Source organism: Urocampus carinirostris, chromosome 7, assembly GCF_059441175.1.
Source record: "Urocampus carinirostris isolate Australia breed hairy pipefish chromosome 7, RoL_Ucar_1.0, whole genome shotgun sequence".
In the NCBI taxonomy this organism is placed as follows: domain Eukaryota; kingdom Metazoa; phylum Chordata; class Actinopteri; order Syngnathiformes; family Syngnathidae; genus Urocampus; species Urocampus carinirostris.
Window position 1 is genome coordinate 1,574,480 of NC_142355.1, and position 13,914 is coordinate 1,588,393.

The 13,914-nt window shown below is 43.4% G+C and overlaps 1 protein-coding gene across 1 annotated transcript in view; it reads right to left on the bottom strand.

Moving 5' to 3' along the window:
• Window positions 1–2,330: 2,330 nt before the first annotated feature.
• nup160 (nucleoporin 160) overlaps window positions 2,331–13,914 on the bottom strand; it is a 37,080-nt gene continuing 25,496 nt past the window's right edge. Inside the window, exons 22-33 of the mRNA XM_088339526.1 lie at window positions 12,871–12,965; window positions 12,691–12,787; window positions 11,305–11,410; window positions 9,894–10,048; window positions 9,778–9,835; window positions 8,457–8,567; window positions 7,182–7,305; window positions 6,097–6,198; window positions 5,870–6,011; window positions 3,700–3,825; window positions 3,545–3,640; window positions 2,331–2,478 (exon numbers count right to left, since the gene is read on the bottom strand). Of these exons, the coding sequence (XP_088195652.1) occupies window positions 2,386–2,478; window positions 3,545–3,640; window positions 3,700–3,825; window positions 5,870–6,011; window positions 6,097–6,198; window positions 7,182–7,305; window positions 8,457–8,567; window positions 9,778–9,835; window positions 9,894–10,048; window positions 11,305–11,410; window positions 12,691–12,787; window positions 12,871–12,965 (1,305 nt within the window). The 3' untranslated portion in view covers window positions 2,331–2,385. The remainder of the gene's footprint in view (window positions 2,479–3,544; window positions 3,641–3,699; window positions 3,826–5,869; window positions 6,012–6,096; window positions 6,199–7,181; window positions 7,306–8,456; window positions 8,568–9,777; window positions 9,836–9,893; window positions 10,049–11,304; window positions 11,411–12,690; window positions 12,788–12,870; window positions 12,966–13,914) is intronic.

Genomic DNA, 13,914 nt, shown 5'->3' on the forward strand with positions numbered 1-13,914 from the left:
GGGATTATGGTGGCTCACAGTTGTTTCAAGCGTTGCTCACCGACTTTGAGTGAACGCTCAGACCCGTGGAAGATTAGAGGGAACATTGGTGTCAAACCGTGGGCCAGTTTGAATCGGGCGACAGAGACCCACGAGAAAAAAAATAGCTGCAGTTTTAAATACGTCCACATGATGTCACCCTAGCCAGGCACCACTCGCAAAGCAACTGTAGTATTGTTTTCTCTCTATTTTCCCTTCTAGTCTATTTTTCCCCCTCTTTTCTCTTGCCCTTCATTTTATCTTGCTCATTTCTTACTCCTTTTTTCCTCATGCTCACTTTTCTGTCCCTTACATTCTTTTGATCTTTCTTTTTCCATTTTACTTCTTCTCCCTCTCTTCATTGTGCTCTATATCTCGATCACTCTTGTTTTTGCTTTTTATTTCTCTTTCCTTCGCTCCATCTCTTAAACTTGCAAGTTAGCAAAAACAGGCCCAAGTTATAATAACAATATCGGTGGCGGCAGTCGCTCAGGAGTGCTTTTCTCAGGAAGAAATGGTGGCGGGTGGTCAGATTCCTGGCTCATCAGAGTCAAAGGTGGATGCAATAAAGAAGCACGTCTCCAAAAGAAAAAAAGGTTCAGAAACTGCAATATCACTGAGTGCAATTTGGCTGCAGCATCTCCATCTACGTGTTTGATGAAAATGTTACAAACTTAGCCATTCAAGTTTAGGAATTTCACCATCAACCGTTAGGGGCATTGAAATCACGTATGATTATAGTCATAACCTTTCTCTACATCAAAAACCGAATGTCAAATGGACAGAGGGCCAAATAATAGTCTTGTTCCACGGACAGACTGAGATCATTTCTTCCTCATGTCATGAGGCTCTTTAACTCCACCCGGGGGCAGTAAAAGCCCACATGAAACCCCACCCCCATATTTGCATATCACCCTATTTTTTATGACAGTGTGTATTTTATGTAGCACTATTTGAATACTCTATAGCAAAACATTACATTGAGTATTTTTCTATTCTATATCTTTTATTTCATTATTTTATTATTCAACACAAGGATACTGCTGGAAGTGGGAATTTCGCTACGGGGATGAAGAAAGTATCCATCTAAAAACTATATTCCGTGACAATCACATTAATAAAGCAAAGAAATTCTTTCCTGGATATAAAAAGCTCGATAACAAATTTATTTGCAAATATTCAAATGAATGAGTTCGAAAGAGCTGCAACGAGAGAGATAGACGTCTTCATAGAGAACTCAAAGCCAAAATGGGAAGTTAGTGTGCGAGAGAGTACGGAGGGGGACTGAGAGATGAGAACGTGATTAAAACAAGAAAATGTAAGAAAGGCGAGAGAGTAAGGGGGAGAACCAAGAGACAGAACAAGAGAGGATGAGAGAACGAGGGAAAGGGGGAACAAGATAGAGAGGAGACTAAGAGGGAGAGAGAACAAAGACCAGAGAGAACAATAGAATGAGAGGGAGACAACAAGGGGGGAGAGAGAGAATAATGAGAGGAATAGAAAGAATGAGAGAACGAGGAAAGAGTGAACAAATAGAGAGAGAGAGGAGACAAAGGAGTAAGAACAAAGACCAGAGAGAACGATAGAATGAGAGGGAGACAACAAGGGGGAGAGAAAAAGAGAAGAATGAGAGATAATGAGAGGAATAGAAAGAGAATGAGAGAACGAGATAGAGCAGACGAAGGAGAGAGAATGATAGAATGTGAGGGAGACAACAAGGGGGAGAAGAATGAGAGAATGAGAGGAATAGAAAGAGAATGAGAAATCGAGGAATGGGGGAACGAGATAGAGAAAGAGAGGAGACGAAGGAGAGAGAACGATAGAATGAGAGGGAGACAACAAGGGGGAGAGAAAAAAGAAAGATAATGAGAGGAATAAAACGAGAGAGAGTGAGAGAACAAGATAGAGAAAGAGAGGAGATGACAGAGAGAGAATAGAATGAGAGGGAGACAACAAGTGGGGGAGAGAGAAGAATGAGAGATAATGAGAGGAATAGAATGAGAGAATAAGGGGAGGGGAACGAGATAGAGAAAGAGAGGAGACAAAGGAGTAAGAACAAAGATGAGAGAGAACGATAGAATGAGAGGGAGACAACAAGGGGGAGAGAAAAAGAGAAGAATGAGAGATAATGAGAGGAATAGAATGAGAGAATGAAAGAATGAGAGAACGAGAGAGTGGACCAGCGAGAAAAGAGAACAAAGACCAAAGAGGACAAGAGAGGGTTAGGATATTTGCCCCAATACAGTGAAATGTCCCCTGCTCTACTTAATCCAAGATGGCCTCCCAGAGGAACATCACTCCAACCGTTTGTGTCAAAATGTGATTTTATTAAGAAAAGAAGAAGAAGAAAAAGATCCTGTTCAAAAGTTAGGCGCTGGCTTGCGCGGCTAGCTTGACTCGCGTGGCGCCCGCCACCATCTTGTGGTAGTCCGCCAACTTGCCTCCCACTTTGTGGTAAAGCTGAGAAAGAGAGAAAAAAAATTAGCCGGGTGTTGACACGCCTGTCCACCGGGGGGCGCCGGTGAACTTTGTTTATTTTTCTTGTATTGTTTTTTTAAATGCAGTTTTTGCTTTTTTTTTCTTCTATTTTTCCTAGCTTTTCACTTCTCTTTGCCTTTTTTATCTACTGCTGTTTTTTTCTTAGCTTTTTTTTATTCTATCGTTTTTCCCTTTTTCTTTCCCCCATAACTTTTTTTTCTTCCTGCTACTTTTTTTTTTACCTCTTTCTAGTTTTCTTCCTTTTATATCTCTTGCCTTTTCTTTTCCTTTTTCTACAAACCTTCACTTCTTTTTCTCTTTCCCGAGCTTCTTTGTTCATTTTTTAACTTTGTCCTTACCCTTTTTTGTATTTTATTTATTTCTTTTGTTTCTTTTATCCAACCCTTTCCTCAAATTTTTCTTCTATTCTTTTTTGTAGCTTTCACTTCTTTTTTTGCTTTTTTTCTTCCTCTTTTTGTCTTTTCTTAGCTTCTTTTCTTTCTTCTTTTCTTTCTTTTATCCTACCCTTTCCTTAATTTTCTTCTATTCTTTTTCCTAGCTTGCACTGCTTTTTTCTTGTTTTTCTTCTTTTGTTTTTATCCTACATTTAACGTTTTTATCTTGCTTTTTTTCATATTTATTTTGATAAATATTTTTATTCTTTTTTTTCTAGTTCTACTTCCTTTTTTCTTAATTTTCTTATTTTATTTCTCTTTTCCTACCCTTGACTTAAATTTTCTTGCATTTTTAAATCCCTTTGTATTCCCATTATTTTTTTTCTTCTCTCCTTCCTGGCTCTTTTTTCATGCCTTTTTCTCCCTCTTAGTTCTTTCTTTTTTCTTCTTTGGTTTCTTAATTCCTTTTTTCTTTTGTGTATTTCCCACTTTTTTAAAACCATTTTCTGCATAATAATAATAATAATAATAATAATAATAACATAAAACACAACTAAACCGTGTGAAGAGCCAGACTGTTTTTAAGAGAGCCGAGCCGAAAGAGCCGCTTCAGTAAAAGGGTCCGTGATTCCCACGGGCCGGGGCGTACTCACGCTCTGATTGGACTGCGTGCTCTTGAGCGCCTCCAGCAATTGGTCGACGGCCGTGTACGGCAGCCACACGGTGGCGCCGCGTGCCGAAAGGGGCTCCTGAAACGAAAGCGGTCAGCGGCCATTTTGTGAACGTGAGCGGCGTTAGCGTGGGTTACCTTGAGGCCGAAATATTGGTGCCCCCGTCCCAAGATGGCGTCCACGTACTCCATCACCAGCTCGGCCGCCGCCTCCAGAAGGTCGAAGTTCAGGTAGAGCCGCAACAGTGCCGGAGCGTCCACTTCCTGTCGCGCAAAAAGCTAGCTAGAATTGCTAATATTTGGCTAGCGATCGCGACACAGGGTACCCGGATCGAGCTCAAATCTAGAATTTCTCATCACTTTTAACACATTTTCCCCGGAGGAAATAGATCAAAACCAAATCATTTGTTCCCGGATCGAGCTTCTATCTAGAATTTTCATACCTCAAACAAAATCTTCTCATAGAAAACAACTCAAAAGCAAATATGTTCCTGGATCGAGCTCATATTCAGAATTTTCATATCTCAAACAAAATTTTCCCATAAGATGAACTGAAAACTAACTAATACGTTCCTAAATCAGGCTTTTGTTTAGAATTTTCTATTCTTGAACAAAATTTTCCAATAAAAAAGAACTCAAAACCAAACCATTTGTTCCCAAATCGAGCTCGTATCTAGAATTTTCACATCTCGAACAAAATCCCACGTAAGATTAACTGAAAACCAACTAATTTGTTCCTAAATGGGATTCGTGTTAAGAATTTTCAAAACTTGAACAAAATTTTCCCCATAGAAAAGAATTGAAAACCAAATAATTGGTTCCCGGATGCAGCTTCAATCTGAAATTTTCATAACTCGAACAAAATCCCCCATAAGATTTTTTTTCCCATTAGGAATAACTGAAAACCAATTCATTCGATTCCCCCCTCTTCTCATATCTTGAACACACTTTCCCCATATGAAATAACCAAAACTTTTTAATTTGTTCTAATTCTGCCCATAAGGAATAACAAAATATCAATCCAATCCTGGCCTCCCAAAACCATCAGATCATACAAGATGGCGGCGCCCCTGTTCGGCTGCGGCGACATCGGCTCGCTACAGTTTTTTACACTTCGGTCATAAAACCCAGTCTTCGACTCAGTTATGACGGCGAACAAAGTCAACTCGAACCGCAGATTAATATACGATCGCAGTTTTTCTGCTGGATACGCGATCATCAGGAAATCAAGCGCTCGGTGCTACGACCACTCGGGAGTGTTTACGTTGACTGCTACGTCACCGAGTGGCAAGAGAGCGTTGTGACCGGAGGAGGAAGCGATGTTGTCGGGCCGGGCTGACCGCTAAGCTAAAGGCTAAACCCTTCAAAATGCCTCTCCCATCCATTTTCCTCTCCAACGTTCGCTCTCTGGACAATAAACTGGACCATTTACAACTGGAAGTAACATCGAACCGCGAGATGACCAACTGCTGCTCTCAAATTCTGACAAAGACACGGTTAAACTTATCTATCCCGGCTGACGCTCAAGGAAACTGTGCGGGTCAGATGTATCGACATTTCGTTCTGTATACACGTGTACTAGAATGACAATAAAGTAGATCTGAATCTGAATCTGCGACCAAATAAGCTGTTATTTCTGTGGCACTTATTTTCAAGTAGCCTTCTGCTTTGTTGCTGTTATTTCAAGTTTTGATATTTTCTGCAACAAGATATCATTGATGAATGGTATGCTAGCTGTCCGTAGCACTTGTTTTTAGATTCTAGTTCATTGTTGATGAAGAATGGTTGATTCTAGTTAATTTTTGTGGTAAAAAGTTGACGTTATGGATGTCTACAGGCCTTTCCACATGTTGCTCATATTTATTTTTTAGTTTATTGATGAACAAGAATAGTGGAAGATAAATTGGTCAGTTATACGATTAAAATGTCTATCCATGTTGTATATTTGGACAACTCTGTTGGATATTAAAAAAATGTTGTGCGAGTCATTGATCTTGGTGTGGCACACTGATTTGAACAGGACATTTGAAAGTGGCACTCCGCTCCGAAAAGGTTGCTGACCCCTGGTATTGAGGGACCCAACGTAATGAGTAAATATATAATAACTAAATGAAAAATCTTGAAAAAATATGAGATTAATTTGTTCCCAGATGGAGTTGGCATCTATAATTTTTCGTATCTTGAACAAATTTTCCCCTTGAGAAATAACTGTTCCCAGCCTGTAACCCTTATTTGGTAGAGTAGCTGGTATGCAAAAGGATCACAATATACACAATTTGATGAGGAAAAAATAAAAACGTTTTTTGACCTTGTAGGACTTGATGAGCCAATCAGGCGGCGGCACGCCGTGCGACATGAGCTTGAGCAGCACCTCCCGGTGATGGACGCCGTCGGGCGCCGGGCACTCCGACAGGAACCACCACAAAAGACGCCAGGCCTCGTCCGCCGCGCTGAACCCAAAAAGCCAACGTTAGCGGCGCTAAGGGCAAAAACTAAACCTCGGCGACGTAGCGCTTAGAGTGGAAGGCGGCGAACCTGCTCTCCTTGGTGTTGACCACCGACGGCATCTGATTGGCCGCCAGCCAAAGCCACGCCTCGTTCTCCGCCTCCTCGCCGCCGTACTGAAGGTTGATGCACCTGACCGACAGGACATATTCCGCATGGACAGTGATCCCTTGCTGTATCGCCGTTTTGCTACTACGTGGATTTTCATGGTGCATTGTAATGCAGCACTATTTTTTTCTCTCATGCTCTCTCTCTTCTATATTTCTCTTTATTTCTTCCTCTCTCATTTTTCTACCTTGTTCTCTATATATCGCTCTTTCGCTTCCTTTATCTCGCTTGTAATCTATCCCTTTTGTTCTCTTTTTTTATCCCTCCTCCAATTTTCTCCCTCCCTCTTAAATCTATTAGGACACAGGTGTCAAACAGCCAGCCCGCGGGCCGGATCAGGCCCGCTAAGGGATTGAATCAGGGCCGCGAGACAACACTCAGAAAAGCGCAAGAGAAAAACAGGCTGCAGGTTGAAATAAGTCAACTTGATGTTGACAAAGCCAGGTGCCTCTCACAAACACACTGTACTTGTATTTCTTTCTCTCTCTCTCTCTCCCTTTTCCACCCCTTTTCTCCCACTCTCTGTCTCTTTCACTCTTCCTTTGTTCCTCCTCGTCTCTTTTTCTGTGTCTCAAATTTCTTTTGCTCTAACTTCCTTTTTCCTTTTCTCTCTTTTCTCTTTCTCTCTTCCTGCCCTTTGTGCTTTCTTTTCTCTTTTCTCTCCTTCTGTCTTTCTATTTCTCTTTGGATTTCTTTCTTCCTCTCCCTTTCTTTTCCCCCTCTCTCATGACTTTTTATCTTTTGTTTCTCACGCTCTCTCCATCTCTCTCTTTCTTTGTCCCGCCCTCTCTCCTTTTCCCTCCCTCTTTCTCTTATTTCTTTATCTCTTTTCCTTTCTCTTTAATCTACTAGTCCGGCCCCCGACAGAATGTTTGTTCTATCGTGTGGCCCCCCAGTTAAAATGAGTTTGAACCCCTGTACTAGGATGTGACACCCCTGGAATACTGTAAAACATGGTTTCTACCGGGCCCTACGTGGAATGGGCCCTACATGAGCGAGCGCCTCACCTGAAGGCCAACGCCTGGAAAAGCGGCGTTAGGGGCAAACAGAAGGTGGCGCACAACTGCCGGGCGCAGATGAAGAGTCCGGCGTCCAGCAGCAGGTGCAACAGCTCGGAGGGTCCGACGCCGCCTGGTGGTAGGGAGGACCGCTTTGAGACAGGGGTCAACAACCTATGGCTCGCTAGCTAGCTATGAGTACATACGGCTCGGAGATAAACCCTGCTTAAATGATCACTATTGTTGGAACGGTTTCACACGCATGCAAAGCTTTTTAATGGTTCAGTCCGGTGTACATATAGGACGGCATTTCAGCTACAGCTTACAGTCAAGGAGTCACACTATTACCCCCAGTTTTTAGATTGCTAAAGAATCAATTAAACGAAAGCTCTTAAACCATTTTCGTCCTTGAGACACTTTACGATGAAGAGCCACATAACATGGCGTCGAGTCAGGCCCGCCAATAATGAGCTGCAATTTTTAAAATGTCCACTTGATGTCACCCAACCCGGACATGACTCGCAAAGCTACTGGAGTAGTATCTTTCTGTCTCTTTTGCTTTTACCCTCCTTTTTTTCTCCCTCCCATTCTTTTTCTCTCTTTCTTGCTTTGTCTTTTTCCTCTCTTTCGCTAACTGTCTCTAACCCTTATTTCTTCCCCCTTTCTCCCTATTCTGCTCCATTTTTTCTCACTCTCCCTTTTTTTGTCTCTTACCTTCTCTCTCTTGCTCTAACTCTGTCTCCCTTGTTTTCTTTTTTATCAGTCTTTCCCTCCCCTTCTCTTAAACCTACTCGTCCAGCCCCCACGAGACTGTTTTTTTCTCTAGCATGTGGGCCCCTCGCTAAAAAGAGTTCTGCCACCCCTGACCAAGAGCAATTGGACTGGGTAAGCTCTAGGAATGGGCGGCGCTATACACAGGGCACACACTCCTTCCCCAACGCGTCTGCACCGAAGGTAAATCCTTCCGTATCCTGGTTTACAGTATTTGGTGACATTTTTACAAGGAACTTTGCTTGCACCTTGTTTGAAAACCATTGTTTAGGACAAAAGAGAGCCTCAACACTCTAGAGTAACTGCAGGTGGTATATTTATATTGATATGGGTTTATAGGTTTGATCAAATGATCATACGTCACACTGTGAAATCAAATGTTCTGAAGAATAAGCTTTTGTCTGAAGAGCGTCTTTGGTGCTTTTGTTGAATTCTATCTTCAAAATGGTTGCCGACCCCCCCGCTTTAAGAGAGGGACAGACGGACGGAGGGAGGGACGAACGGCAGCGTTACCTGCTATCGTCGCTGCCCGCGGTTGGTGTCGCACCAGTGCCAGTCGGCACCTGGTCATCAGGAGTTCTTTCTCTAGGTGGCGCAGTTCCAGGATCTCAACCTGACGCTTGACTGACAAAAACACACAAAAAAGTGGTTGCTGGGACCACGGCTGTCCAACGTATAGCTCAAGGGGCGGATCAAGCCCACTCATAGATTTACTCAGGCCCACGAGACGATGGTGAGAGAAGCAGAAGAGGAAAATGAGATGCATCGTGTTTAACAGTGACCTGCAGTGGTAATCATGTCCACTGGATGTCGTCAGAGATGAGAGCAACACCCAAAGCAAACCACCCGAAGTAGCCGTTTTGGCTGACTCCATTTGCAGCCTGCTCATCCTGGAAGGGGGATGATCTCACGCGCGTTCCCTTCTCGAGGTTTCTTGATTTTCCTCATGTTGAGGTTTTTGAGTTTTTCCTTGCCCTCATGTAGGTTCTAGATCAGGGGATGGTGTCATAATAGTCTGTGGTTTGCAATCATTTGTGGTCTGTACAGCCCTTTAAGACTCCTTCTGATTAAGGACATCACAAATAAACATGACTTGATTTGACTTGACATTTTAATCAGGGGTCACTAACCTTTTTAAAACAGCAACTTTTGTGTTACCAATTGGCGCTAACAGCTCCCATTTTGATATACATTTCTAAAATGTGCCATTACCAGATTGTAACTATTAGAAGTTACCACTATGTCTGATAGAAATAACATTTGCTAGAAAATCACAATTACCTATCACCGGCGAGCTGTTTTCAGAACCTGTCTGCAAGTTCCTCAGGTGATTGTGAGGGTCTACCTGGGGCTCATTGGGAAGCACATTGGAGACCCCTGATTTAAATTGTTTACACTTAAACGAGTATGTATACTGTTTTTGTCACTTTCCAGTTTGCATGAGTTTCCCCAGAGTTTTTATAAAAAAAATTCAATCGTCGTATTGCTTTTTTAACTTACAAATACTCGTTTGAGGAACACTAATAGTCTTTAAATCTGAGTGAAGGAAAATATTGAGAGAAAAAAACCTTAATAAATATCTTATAATCAAATCTTACATCCAAGAATCTTTAATTGTGAGCCTCCCAAAGATCCCCAGCCCAACACCCGAGGCCCATTTTTAATGCCATTGATTTACTCTGGCCCCTGTGGCCCCAGAGCTAAAATGAGTTCCACACCTAGCCACTTTTTGGCACCAGAATACTAAAAATCATTCGGGGCAAAACTGCAGGACTTTCCCAAAAACTTGACATTAGCACAGCCAGCAATAAGTAGAAAAATGAGGGATTCTGACCTGGGGGGGCGACCAGGTCCCCGTCAGAGTTCCGCTTGGGAGACGCCCCCGGCCGCTCCTGGTAGGACGACACGGTGAGGACAAGGGGGGTGCCTGGGACCTAAGCGCACGCTAACCTCTGTGACGGGAAGCACCATCCAGGCGTACTCGGGCCGGATGAGTCGGAGGCAGTTGATGGCGGCCAGGAAACAGTTGAGTTGCTTGTTCAGGCCTCGGAGCGTGCAAACCTCGCGACCCAAACGCACCGCCAACTCCAGCATCACCGTGCCGGCTGAAAACAAAATCACGCGAATTCCGCCACTTTCAGCCAAAAGTCTCATTCAGGCTTCGTAACACATTTTTCATGGCCAAATTCAAAGAAATCTGCGCCGATCACAGGAAGGTTTTGCTGCTAGCCCATATTTCGGGCTATAGAGCTGTTCTCATCTATAATTTAACATCTTTTTGTGCTGCCATAAACTGACATGAATTCTGCCATTCTGCCTCAACCATGCAAGCGCAGCTCGGCTACATCACTCTTGATTACAGACAGGGAAAGGGCTCTAAAGGAGTTGGCTAATAATCGAATTCAATATGGAAGACAAAAAAAGAAAGTACTGTGTGTGTGTGTGTATAAAAGCAGAAAAATGAGTCAAGTTTGGACTCGTTTTAATGACATTGATTGAATGGATGCTGCTTTAGACCAATGACATTTTGCCTTTTGTGTTACTTATTTTAGCCTGTTTTTCTTAGAAGATCTGTGTCTAAATTTGTTAGCAAGTGTTTTTTGCATTTTATCATTTATTTATAGCACTTGGAGCATGCATTTTACTGTTCTGCATTTTCAGAGACTATTCAACTTTAAATCAGTGTCAAAATCTAAAATTGTTTAGTATTTTTCTTTATTTTTGTAGATTTATTAATATTTTAATTGATATTTCATGTGTTAGTAGGGGCCCCCTGTAAAGCATATGGAATGACGAATTACTAAATAATTTGGTGGCTAATGTTTTTTTATTATTGATAATAGACCATTAAAAAAACAAAAAATATGAGGAGCCGTTAGGAAGCCAAGCTGAAGAGCCGCTTCTCAAAAAAGACGGAATTCCCATGACTAATCTAATAAAACTTTCCTCACTAGCGGGTAGTATTGCTTCACATGACAACGCCACTGGAGGACTGGAGCCACCAGCGGTGTCATTTTTACGCATTTTTCTATTCTTCTTAGTTTCAATTTGTTATCTATCAAGTCAGACTGCCAGGAAACAAGGTAATGTAAAACATTTCAAGCAGTTCACACAAAATTTAAGTAAAAAAAACACAAACTTAAAATCCAAGCTTTTTTTTAGGATTTCAGCACCCGTACGAACCCTGTGTGCTGTTTGCGAAGGTAATGGCTTAATGAAGCGGCTCTATGGCGTAAGCTGGCTCCCCGACCAATAAGGAGGCGGGTAAAAAGCAAGAGAAAAAAAAAAGAAGCAAGGGAAAGAATCTGGCTAGGCACAATCATAATAATGATGACAAATCAATTGAATTTTGTCCACTCGCCTTTCCTGTAGTTGTGCCTGTGGACGTGGAAAGCGTAGAGAAGCTCGTAGTAGTTGTGCGCCAGGAGGTCCACGCCCCTCGCGCGCGATTCGATGATGCCCACCACCTGGGGTGAAAGGGCGTGGCGGAACACGTGAGAAAGTGGGCGGGGACACGTGAGAGGGAAAAGTGGGCGGGGACACGTGAGAGGGAAAAGTGGGCGGGGACACGTGAGAGAAAGTGGGCGGGGACACGTGAAAGTGGGCGGTGACACGTGAGAGAAAGTGGGCGGTGACACGTGAGGAAAAGTGGGCGGTGACACGTGAGGAAAAGTGGGCGGTGACACGTGAGGAAAAGTGGGCGGTGACACGTGAGGAAAAGTGGGCGGTGACACGTGAGGAAAAGTGGGCGGAACACGTGAGAGAAAGTGGGCGGAACGTGAGAGAAAGTGGGCGGAACACGTGAGAGAAAGTGGGCGGAACACGTGAGGGAAAAGTGGGCGGGACACGTGAGGGAAAAGTGGGCGGGACACGTGAGGGAAAGTGGGCGGGACACGTGAGGGAACGTGGGCGGGGACATGTGAGGGAAAGTGGGCGAGGCAAGTGTTCCTCGAGACGCCCATGCGAGTCGTCGAGACGCCATCTTGCGAGGAGACGTGGGCCGAGAGGAAAAAAGCTAGAGGACTTCAGAGAAGGCTACACAGAGACTCCGACGACACGAATTCGACTAATTCGGCCATATTCGATGGAGTTCACATGTGAAAATGTCGGCTTTTCTTGTTCATCTTTTCCATCGAGAAACGAGCGCGCATTGTTAGGTGAACGTAGGTTGTGTTTGGTTAATGGAGTCAGATAACTCATTCGAACAATTTGGTAAAAAATACATTTATTTTTTAGACCTGGTTAATGGGGACCAAAACCACCCGCAAAAAGTGAAAATATGCGAAGTAGTGACGACCCTTCAAAAAGAAAAACACAATTTTTAATTTTTTTTGTATTATTATTATTATTTTTTAGACCCGGTTAATGGGGAGCAAAACCACCCGCTAAAAGTGAAAATCTGCGAAGTAGCGACGCCCCCCCCAAAAAAATAAATAAATAAATTTAATCTCATCTTATTATCTGCACCGCTTATTCTTATTAGGGTCGCGTCCCATCCAGCCGGCCGCCTTATCCCGCGTCCGCTGACGTTCTGCCGAAACAACCCGCAAAAAGTGAAAAAAAAAAAATATATTAAAATTTTCTTTTTATTTTTAACCATTACAGACCGCGAAGCTCTGAAGCCGCGAACGTCGAACCGCGAAGTCCCGCTGTATTTGTTTCCAGACACCAGTAAGGGGTGAACAATGTATGGGGTGTATTTCGGATTTAAAAATAAGGACATTTCTAACTTCTGAACCGTTCTTACTTCATCGTGCAGGTTGACGTAGGGAAAGTGGACCAGGTCGTGAAGCTGAGCTCGCTCGCATAGGACCACGACCAACTGGCGGAGGCAGTCCAGTTGCCTGGTAGGGGCAGATGAGGGCCACAGTTGACGTGACGCACCACATCCGATCCCGTGACCAAGTGCACACGCGTGCCCACTTACATGCCGGAATCCGGGTTCTGGATCAAGGCCTCGTACGCTTCGCTGTTGTGTCCCAGGTCCAAATGATGCTTGAAGATTCGTGTCCACAAGGCCGCCTGGAAAAGGATGGATAGGTTTTTCGAATGAGTTGAAGATGCTACTGTAGAGAAGATTGCAAATGTCAAGATCTCCTCCCGTTGGCTTCCACGAAACACGGAAAGGACAGGAATTTTATGACGTTTTAGTTTTGTCTGTCAAAATGATAAAGGCTGTCCAAGTATTTGCCATCAGAACCCTAACCCTAACCCTAACCCTAAGTATTTGCCATCAGAATAACCCTAACCCTCTATCGATTGAATTTGAAGTGAATGCACGAACCATAACCAGATGTCATCTCCAAACAGAAGAGCAGTTTCAGCGACAGACTGCTGTCACAGTCTTGTTCCACCGACAGACTGAGGAGATCATTTCTCCCTCATGCCATGAGGCTCTTTAACTCCACCCGCAACATTAAAGGCCCACCCCTACATTTGCATATTACCCTATTTTTATGACAGTGTGTATTTTCCGTAGCACTATTTAAATACTCTATATCAACACGTTATAATGGGTATTTTTGTATTCTATATCTTTTATTATTTTATTTTTCAACAAGGATACTGTTGGAAGTGTGAATTTCCCCACCAGGATGAATAAAATATCTATCTATGACTACCTCTGATTAGATCACTTTTAGCGTACAGGGAGTGCAGTTTGCTGTGTTTTACAGAAACCTGGCTCATGTCTAGCATCCCGGACGCTAGCGTGGAGCTACCCGGCTTTAGTGCTGTTAGGGACAGAGACACAAAAGCCTGAGGGAAGCAGGGAGAAGGTGGACTCGCTATCTACGTGAACACGAGGTGGTGTAACCCTGGGCACAAAGATTTCTATCTGCCGCAGGGACGTCGAACTTTTGGACTAGCGTGTGACGTTAGCCACTCTGCTGTGGCTAAACTACAACACAGCACCTCGAGGCCATCCTGTTAATCTGTTAATAAACAACACAAGGATACAGCTGGAATAGTG